General features: G+C 41.3%; 2 protein-coding genes across 7 annotated transcripts; both read right to left on the reverse strand.

Annotated features, from left to right (window-relative positions):
• Nucleotides 1-589: 589 nt before the first annotated feature.
• On the reverse strand, nucleotides 590-3,722 carry ifc (delta4-sphingolipid-FADS-like protein ifc). The gene is made up of 2 exons (XM_020954675.2): nucleotides 2,841-3,722; nucleotides 590-1,592 (listed from the first exon to the last, which is right to left on the reverse strand). The coding sequence occupies exons 1-2, from the start codon at nucleotides 3,236-3,238 to the stop codon at nucleotides 1,025-1,027; spliced, it is 966 nt and encodes a 321-aa protein (XP_020810334.1). The 5' UTR covers nucleotides 3,239-3,722; the 3' UTR covers nucleotides 590-1,024.
• An 814-nt stretch (nucleotides 3,723-4,536) lies between these two features.
• Nucleotides 4,537-8,443, reverse strand: eIF4A (eukaryotic translation initiation factor 4A). Of its 6 annotated transcripts, none has more exons than XR_002319801.2 (6): nucleotides 8,376-8,443; nucleotides 6,994-7,220; nucleotides 5,721-6,334; nucleotides 5,390-5,613; nucleotides 5,122-5,322; nucleotides 4,537-5,008 (listed from the first exon to the last, which is right to left on the reverse strand). XR_002319801.2 is itself a non-coding variant. In XM_020954581.2 (5 exons), coding segments are annotated over exons 1-5 (1,212 nt in total). In that variant the 5' UTR covers nucleotides 8,378-8,443; the 3' UTR covers nucleotides 4,537-5,177. The 6 variants fall into 6 exon arrangements, 3 of the variants coding, with proteins under 3 accessions (XP_020810240.2, XP_086697170.1, XP_020810241.2); XR_015273514.1 differs by having other exon boundaries at nucleotides 8,275-8,443; XR_015273513.1 differs by having other exon boundaries at nucleotides 7,378-8,443.
• Between the last annotated feature and the right edge of the window lie 1,550 nt (nucleotides 8,444-9,993).

Below are 9,993 nucleotides of genomic sequence, written 5' to 3' on the forward strand. Positions count from 1 at the left end.
TCCTGGACGATGTCCTTACGGTGTACTATAGATAATCTTTTATAGAAAATGGGTTAGAAGTTTGAGCCAGATCGGTTTAGTAATAATTAAGATATAGTTTACCCCAGTTTAAAAATTATGGCTTAAAGAAAGCCATGTACAATCTATGACTTCAAAATGGTACAACATCGAACTATTTATTTTAACTCAAGCTTAAACGACAATCTTAGATTCCCTACTAGGTGTTAGTTAATTCTTCGCTGTAGAAATAAACGGATGTACCCGTTTTAACAGTTAATTTTCAAGGTCCACTAGTTATCTTGCAATATCAGTCATATAACCGCATTTCTGTGCCATTCGATAGGGGCTTATCGAAATTATTATTATTATCAGTTGATAGGCTACGTTTACATCCTACATTTCCACATGACGTGCGGCACGCAATTCAATTGCCATAAGCAAATCATTTCACGTGCTTCAGAGAGATGTATTACCCGTCGGGGAGGCTAATTACAATTTTATTTAGTTATTTAGTAAAATGTTATTCCATACATCTGATGCTGAAATAAATGATTGCATCCCAGTGAAACACGAAATAAAACAAAACGCATAGAGCAGTGACGTTACATATATGTTCTTGAAAGCAATATAAATATATATGCATCGAAAAATCTAGTTCAATAGTACAATAGGACAAGTAGTTTACACACTAGATTTAATAGGCTTTTCAACTTATGAGGTAACAATTAATTAAAGCGCTTGAAAATGTTCCCTTAGCCAGGCCACCGATCCAAACTAAGCTCACAGTCTAGCATTAATACCAGATAATATATATATATACACGTAATTGCTCAAATCAAACGTTGCGAGTGTCTGAGTGCCTTCTTTATCTAATCGTCTTCTTTGGAGATTAGCAGGTGTCCATTTACTCCTCCTGACGTGGTAAATGTGTCTACAATATACATGTATAAAGAGTCGCTTTATGTCAAACGCTGAGATTGCATTCGTGCCAGGAAACCTTGAAATATCATCATCATCCAATCACTTATGAGGCCAAGCCGCGCTGGCGACGCTTTACACGAGCATAAGGACCAACGGCTGGGTCCATAATAAAGTCGTACAAAACACGAGTCCAACTGGTGTGCTGCGGCATTGTTTCGTAGAATTCCTTGGCAATACGTTTCACCTCCGGCAGACGGGATCCAGGAACCGCAGGGAAGTCGTGATGCTCATTATGGTATCCCACATTGAATGTGATCCAGTTCAACGGGCCGTAATAGGAATACGTCTCAAAGCCCTTGGCGAACATATAGTGTTCTGAGATGAAGTGCCCGGCAACCGGATGAAGACCCATAGCCAGAATGCTGCCGATCAGCAGGTAGGCCAATGGCTTCCAGCCCAAAAAGTAAACGATCAATGCATTAAACGTCAACTGCACAACGGTGTTGATGATCTCGAGGCGCGTCGGTGGCTTTGGGTTTATCACCAATGGACGGAAAATGTAAAAGAACGGCTGTAGGCACACCCACAGGAACTTTCCGAATGTCGTGTCAAACAGGCGTGCCTCCAGAAGTGTTGGTATGTCCGTATCTATAGTCTCGTCACCTTGGTAACTGCAATGGTAAGACAAATATCTAAATTAGCAATCTGATAAATTGTAATAGGTTAGATATATGCTCATAAATAGATACATATATCAAGAGGAAAAGTCTATTTGATATATTAACATTTTAAATATGAAAAGGTATTTAAACCATGGCTTTGATAGATATCTCTTCTTGTTAGAGATTTTATCCAGAAGCAAGTCTCTAATCCTTTCAGAAAATTATCAGATTGTCTACGAGCTGATATCGCGAGGACCTGTTTTATCAATGTTAAAAAAAAAAATTTATGAAGATAAAATGGGTTTAAAGGAAAAATCATTTTATTCTTACGTTTATCCCTCGCCTCTAAAACCCATTCTTTCTAAGCCGTAAGTCAATAAAAGTTATGATGTAGTAATATAAAAATCTAAGCATAGAAACATTGACTTCTCCAAGAACTTAAATAACAATTATTGCAGCTGGTCAACCGTTCTACAAAATACAGAACTTCCCGTTGACCAAATCCCTTAAATAACATAAATTATAGGCATTGGCGAAAGAAGAACTGGGATTAATCCAATCTCGAACCTGCTTATTTTTTATATATACGAACTGTTGTTGAGCGACATTCAACGATCCACAACGATCGCACCTGGACGATTAGATAAGCGCTTATCTAGAATACACTTTGGGTGAATGAGGGTGACTGTAAACATAAACATAGTATTGCTGAGAAATATAGGTATTGTTTTTGATTTTGTTTTCCGGCATAATTCAATTGGGGACTTTTGCAGAAAGAGTTTACGGCGGGACCCTCGATAGCAAAGTGACTCAACTCAACCGGCTCGGCTCTTGAGTGAGCTACGTGACCAATTGAAGAAAGCAGCCGGGTTCGACATATGCATATTACTATAGGCCATATATTCTGGCGGGAGTAATCTTATCGGCCCAATTCAGACGCACTTGATGGCCAAGACCAAACCCAACCATTCCACGAACGGTGAGTGGAGTGGAGAGGATGGGAAAATTGACTCACGAGCTTATCGAGGTGCGGACGGAACGGGGGTAGTGTTGGGCAACGCGCGCCACACGCGGTTTAATGGGTAAATTGGACGATAAAGGGGATGGGCAGGGCAGGGCCGCTGGCGGAAAGGGGCTATTTTCACAGTTTACTGAGCGGCTGACTACGCCCCAACAAAAACAAATGCTCATGTGTGTGCGCCAGTTCCACGAAAACGTCATGGAATCGTACGGATTCCCATCGACCAATGCACGTACCGGTGATGTTCCAGGTGGTACTTCTTGAAGGAAATGCTCATGGGCAGACCGATGGGCAGGTTGCAAATAAATCCCAGGATACGGTTGTGCATCGGGCGGCTGTGGCCAAAGGCCAAGTTGTGGGAAATCTCGTGCACAGCCAGCATCAGCGAATGGTTGATGATTCCGCCGAAGCAGTAGGCGGCCACCAACAGCCACGACCACGACAGATCCTTCACGACGAACAGCGCCAGGATTTGGGTGAGCACCATCGCTCCGGCAACCCATTTGAAGTTGGGGTCATGTCCAAAGAGCTTCTTAATTTGCGGGTACTTTTCCAGGATGATCTTGCGCCGCGAGGCGTGGGGCTCCTCCGTGTACACCCACTCAAAGTCACTGCGCGACACTTTTTGACCCATCGAACTCTATTGGATATTGGACTCAACTGTTTACGGAAGAAGTCTGAGTCGTCAGCGCGTTGACATTTTTGTGTGAGCCGGCGAGCAGGGATGCAAAAACATCGATAGTAGTCCGTGATTTATAAACATATTGATATATCGATATTTGTATTTTTACTTTATGGATACATTTTATAATTTACACCGAGAACGTCTTTTTTGTTTTCTAACTTTAAATATTTGTTTGTATCTGCAGACAAAATAACAACATAGAAAAAAATGGTATAAAAACACAAAACCAAATCTGATTTAATGTAAAACTAAAAAAGTTACGAAAAATTCAACAATTTTAAAATCTGGGTGTCATTTGATAGGACAATATCCTAACTAATGATATAAATATATATCATAAATATGTATACAATTTGTTAAAAATTGTTTTTTATTCCTTAATTCGATTTATTTATGGTTGGATAAATTAAACTTTTTTTTAAGTAAAAAAAAAAAAAAACTATGTTTGGCACTTCGAAGTTCAGGCGTAAATTGTAAAAATAATTAATATAAATTATAAAAACAAAACAAAATGCCTAATTTAAGTATTATATTTACCTTTTTACATTAATATTTTTATTTTTCCTCTACATTAAACGGTAGATTTAAATTAAAACCGCAATTCTAGATTAATACAAAATTATATAAATAAATAATACAAAATTATACAAAAAAAAAGGATAAATATGTCATCAAAAATCGAAAAGTTATATATGATATAGTCGTCCGATTCGGCGTAGAAACGGACAGACGAACATGGCTATATATATGTATATTATTAGCTTCTAACCAAAATTAAAATACCCTCAAAGGGTATATAATAATAAATAATGAATATGTATTTAAAAATTCTACCAGTAGAATATTAAATTAAAAAACCGACTTCGCTAGATCTTTCACTTACCTTCAGTATTAAAACGTTACCTAAATGTAAAGATACAACATATTTAATAAGAAAAACGCGACTCTAAAATCAAACTTGAATTGTAAAATTACTGCATATATAGGCACTCTGCTGCACCATCACCATCATAGGCCTCAAAGGCCCATGTTCATCATTCCCTTCATATGAGCTCAAAAAATCCTTTTTCGAATGTCCCAAAATTAGAAACATTTTTCTTTGTACATATTTCTATGTTTGCTGACAATAACCCAGATCGCACAGCTACACCTCCACCAAGGTGGCCCACAAAATATTGACTATATTAGACTACAGCTGACACATTGATCTCTACGTATAGTTTTAGCGATGTGGGCGTGTTGAGTAGTTTGTTTCTTAGACTTGGTATATTTAAACATAGTGTGTACATATGTATTTTTGTATTGTTTTTAATATATTTTTTATCAATAGTTCTAGAAAAAGCGCTAAAACAAAGGTGTGGCAAAAAGATGTTGTGGCTTTTGCGTTTAGTTGTTAGCCCGTTTTAGCGAGTGGTGCCTTGAATCTGTTTCTGTTTCTTTTAAATATTCTCTTTTTAGATAGATGCAAATTGTTTTTGTATATATTTGTATATATTTGTTGTTGCTGGTTGACGACGCAGTTTTAAAATTGATGTTACACAAGGAAGGACTAAATGTTTACATGGTCTTCTCTGCGGGCCTTCGGCGAGATGTTCGTTGCCCCAGCGTCCGCAAGATGTTGTTGCCATGGTTGCTTGATGGAATTGCCGCTACTGCTCTGTTGTTAATGCCAGCGGCGTGTCCTTGATCGTTGATTGGTTTGTTGCTCTGCTCTGATGCCTTTTTGAATTGTTGGTTGAATAATAAATATTTAACTTTATTAAATTTTTGCGCTCGGTTGTTTTCGCTTTCCGCAGTTGCTTGCTTGGTTTGCTGTTTTGTTGCTCACTCACTTTTTTATTTAGAATTTTATTTCTTAGTTGTTTTTGCGGCTCAACAGAAAAAAGATCTAAATCAAATCGGCAATATTAGCAGGCATTTCCTCGATGGTTGTGTGGTAGAATTGTTCAATATCCTTAAGGATTCGTCGATCATCGTCTGTAATGAAGTTGATCGCAACGCCCTTGCGACCGAAACGACCACCGCGACCAATTCTGAGGGAAGAGAAGCACATTTATGTTAGTCACTGGTTGGTCCAAGACATCGATGGGTCCAGCTTACCTATGAATGTAGTTCTCACGGTTCGAGGGCAAGTCATAATTGATGACCAGCGACACCTGCTGCACATCAATACCGCGCGCCAGTAAATCAGTGGTAATCAGGACACGAGATGAGCCTGAACGGAATTGTTTCATGATGACCTCGCGATCACGCTGCTCCATGTCGCCGTGCATGGCCGAGACGGTGAAGTTATGGTTCGACATCTCCTGGGTCAGCTGGTCCACCTGTTAAATAAAGTTGCGCCTTACAAATCTGAGTATCTGGTGTCGAATTTTTTTTTAAAAGGTTCTCGAATGAACCTCGAAGAGCAGTACAAGAGAGTGCTACTAACCTTGCGTCGGGTGTTGCAGAAGATAACCGACTGGGTAATGGACAGCGTATCGTACAGATCGCACAATGTGCCCAACTTCCAGTTCTCCTGCTTCACGTTCACGTAGAACTGCTTGATACCCTCAAGGGTCAGCTCCTCCTTCTTCACCAGGATGCTAACTGGCTCGCGCATGAAGCAACGGCTCACCTCGAGCACGTCCGGTGGCATGGTGGCGGACAGCAGAATAACCTGCACATCTGGAGGCAGCATCTTGAACACATCCTGGATCTGATCCTTGAAGCCACGGGACAACATCTCATCAGCCTCGTCCAGGACAAAGAGCTTGATGTACTGAGTGCGCAGCACCTTACGATTGATCATGTCGTAGACGCGGCCAGGAGTGCCCACAACAACGTGGCATCCAGACTCTAGAATGCGGGCATCCTCGCGCACATTGGTGCCGCCGATACAGGCGTGCGAATGCACCTTCATGTACTCACCGAGCGCCATTACCACGCGCTGGATCTGCGTGGCCAGCTCGCGAGTGGGGGCCAGGATTAGGGCCTGGCACTCGCGAATGGACGTATCGATCTGCTGAAGGATGGCGATCGAGAAGGTGGCAGTCTTGCCAGTTCCTGTAATATAACAATAATGATAAGGAAATGGGTAAGTCACAAACATAATTATGATGCCATGAATCGTACAATCATCGTTGTTGGAGGAGTGATTTATAGCATTAATTATGAATAAACAACTAGTTTTTTTTGCAGGTGCTGCAGGCAGGCTACAACAAGGGTGGGCCTTTTTCCCTTCTCTTCTTTCTCTCTATACTCATTTTGTTTCTACCCAAAATTCGTCAAAGTGAATCAGTGCAAAATGGGATCGGTGTTTGTAGGTAGCTGGTGGGGTGGAATTGACAAGAAATCGGCATTAACTGCTAGGTAGAAAGTCTGACCAGCATGACTTTCTTTCCAGGAACTTTCTTCTTCTGCCCAGGCGGCCTTAAAACGCGCCACAAAACGCAGCTGGCTACGAAAAGTGGCGCGCAAGCGTAAAGACGCCAAGAGAGACGCACACACAAAGAGAGAGTGAGATTGGTAGAAAGAGAAACGCAAAGAGAGCGCGAAGCGCAACTCAAAGATAGAAATTCCAGACGCAGAGCGCTGAGTCACCAACAATGTCACTTTTATTTTATTTTTTTTGTTTAAGCAAATTTCTCACATACTCAAATATTGCACATTCTCGAAAGATTTTCAATGGGGCGGGGTATAAGGGGATCTGGGAGCACACTTACCCGACTGCGCCTGGGCAATGACATCGCGACCCTTCACGCAAGGAATGATAGCGCGCTGCTGGATGGCCGACGGCTTCTCGAAACCGTAACCGTAGATGCCGCGCAGCAGCTCCTCGCGCAAGTTCATGTCATCAAAGTTGTCGTACACCTCATGCCAGGTGGACTCGATGACACCCTCGGGGTCCATGCCGGCGGGACCATCCTGAGCTATTTCACTTCGATCATCCCTGCAAAACGAGACATGGAAAATGCGTTAATATGTGGACTCCAGAACCGGAGGGGGGAGTGCTGGAAATTTTCCAGCCGCAATTTCTAGGTTATGTTGAGGCGCATCGAATCGCGCTTGGCAACCGTCGTCGGCCGCGAAACAGGAGCTGCACTCACATTATCAACGATAAAAAATTGACTAGATTGGTTTATATCCGGAATTTCGACGACTTAAACACCGTTCACTCAAACAATTTCCGTGCCTGCTGTCGTTTGGGACAAATGAGTAATGGAGAATTTGAGAGTTCCCTGCTCTGTTTTCCTGCCAGTCGGTCGAGTGACGAATCTGTTTTTGCTTTTCAGCTAAGTTTCTGCTTCTGTTTTCACGTACAAAATACGAAATGAGACTGCGAGCTGCGACGACCGCTAGGCGGCCTTTTGAGCGGCGAGCGCCCGCCCCTGAGCGTGTGTGCGAGCGAGACGACCCCAGTGTTGCGTTTGTCAATGTCAGTGGTTGCTGCCGCTGCGAGAGCAGTCGAGCGATATGGGCTAGGCACGTAACTGCGGTGCCAGTATTGCTTAACGTCCGCAGGCCGCAAAATGGCAGTAGCCGGTGGAAAATGGCAGTAGGAGCGGACGCAAAGCCGACTGGCGTACTTTTTCAAGGTGCGTGGGCCGCCGGAGAGAGCGGGAGGGGCAGCGGCCAAAGATGTAGCAATCTACTAAAGATAGAATCGACGACGGCATTGAAGTGTCCGGTGCGTCTTTGTCCAGTCATGGATGAGTCAAGCGGCAGGCAAATGGCCGCCGAGCAAAACGCCTTCGTCATCGGACAGCGGCAATAATTTCGCTTAATTCGCATTCTGGTATTCCATACGAAGTACGAAATCCACCCAGCAGAACGCCAGTGGAACAACCACCACGCTCTCGCTCGCTCTCCCTCTCTATCTCTCTCGCCAGCTCTCACTTCCCGTCTCGGTCTGTCATTCGCGGACAGCCGTCGTGTAATTTTTTCCTTTGTGTTTCACATATTTCCGACCGTCAGAAATTTTCAATTCGAATTTTCTCTATTACCGCACAACGCAATTCGCCTGAAACCGAGCCCCGCCGATGGCCCCCGGGTTGGCCCGCCCGCTTTTCACACTTCGGACGCTTAACTTAATGGTTATACTAACATTTTCTGAAAATTTTTTGGCACTTTTTATACACGTGCTGCTACTGATTTGTTAACCAAAAGCAAAAGAGCTAGAGCCTTGCCGATACATCGATACATCGACGATACTTCGATGTTCCGGGTAAACATTGAACATCGATACGATTTCGACATCGATTCATCGATGTTTATATGCGCAAAAACTTTGTTTTTTTTTCCATAAATCAATTATCTGGAAAAATAAATAATGTTCTGTTTTAAATATGTCTTTTAAAATGAGATTGTCAAATTTTTCATGTATCGATACATCGATTAGTTTTTCGTTCAAAACATCGGATACATCGATGTTTTCAATGTTTAAATATAAATGATTAATCTATATTTACGGTTACGGTTTATGTGCATGTACACTGCTATTCGAAACATATTTTAACTATGGAGTACAAGCTGGCCACACGGTACAGCAATTAAGGCAACAAAATGTAAACAGCTGCTCGGTGAGGAGTGAGTGAGGAAACAGGGCTTACACGAATACTGTTTCTATTTGAAATGGCTTTAAGAAACATCCTGTTTTGATTGTTGTCTTGTTTATTCATTTTCATTGAATACCGTTGGGAAAAATATGGTACAGTTGTTTCCTCATTGTCCTCATTGTAGATAAACCCAACCACTTTGTCAATGGGATATTTATATTTGATTACACTTCTAGTGCTTTTCTCATTAAAAATTATTATTATTATTTATTATTTTTACTTTGTACTGCTCGTGGAAACTCGCATTCGTCATTATAAACAAATCGGAAAAAGCTATCTTCGGTTAGGTCCAAGTCGAGAAAGCAGTCTGATTGCAATCACGTGAGCGAGCACGATATATCGATTACTTGTAAGTTTTATGTTTCGATAGTGTCAAGAGGAGGAGTGGCAGCACTGGAGGATCGATCCCATGGCGTTGCCACAACTTTTGAGTTTAGAGCTCTTTTGGGAATTCTTGGGAAGTAAACAAAAATTATTACAAGCAAACAAGTCATTTATAAGAAACACATAAGAAGGAATTTCCAGACAGATCAGGAGAATAACAGGCGTTCTAAAGCAAGCCGCAAAATCTGTTGCTGCTGAACGCTTCTGATTGGAAAGCTCATTGGCACCACTGGCCCCCATGACAGTTAATACAGATTTCAGGGAAAAATTGAATAGAAATATTCCCTTTTTTATAATTTTATATTATATTGTATGTTTTAAAAGCTTTTATAATTTAAAAATTGTGGTAACAATATGTAGTAACCATGTCCGTGAATACAGATTGTATATTCAAATTCTTAATTTTTTATAAGATAGCACACGAAGTAAAAATATAAAAATGTTGTATTCCAATAAATCGTTGATCGCCGCCAATGTAAATTGCTAGGAGACACTAAATAATTTTATAATGACCTATTTTTAAAGCTATAAGCTACGTAATTTTTTCATTGCCAAAGTTAGCCAGATCTAGCTCGAATTAAGCCAAACTATCGATGTGTCCAAGCATTAACGTAGAGGTGCAAAAACATCGATAGACGAAAAACATCGATGATTTAGAAAATTCTAAATACATCGATGCATTGGTGTTATCATCGATGTTTACACACCTCTAATAAACAGTAG

This window comes from Drosophila serrata, unplaced genomic scaffold (assembly GCF_035046125.1).
Source record: "Drosophila serrata isolate PLE 108 unplaced genomic scaffold, ASM3504612v1 contig_100, whole genome shotgun sequence".
Taxonomy (NCBI): domain Eukaryota; kingdom Metazoa; phylum Arthropoda; class Insecta; order Diptera; family Drosophilidae; genus Drosophila; species Drosophila serrata.

Bases quoted from the DNA above. Each gene is read 5' to 3' on its own strand.
- eIF4A (XM_020954581.2), bottom strand. The intron at 6,335-6,993 runs GTAAGTGTGCTC...GTTATATTACAG, and splicing joins CATTGCCCAGGCGCAGTCGG to GAACTGGCAAGACTGCCACC. The intron at 5,614-5,720 runs GTTAGTAGCACT...TTTATTTAACAG, and splicing joins TCTGCAACACCCGACGCAAG to GTGGACCAGCTGACCCAGGA.
- ifc (XM_020954675.2), bottom strand. From the start codon at position 3,238: ATGGGTCAAAAAGTGTCGCGCAGTGACTTTGAGTGGGTGTACACGGAG. The intron at 1,593-2,840 runs GTACGTGCATTG...TTACCATTGCAG, and splicing joins TACCACCTGGAACATCACCG to TTACCAAGGTGACGAGACTA.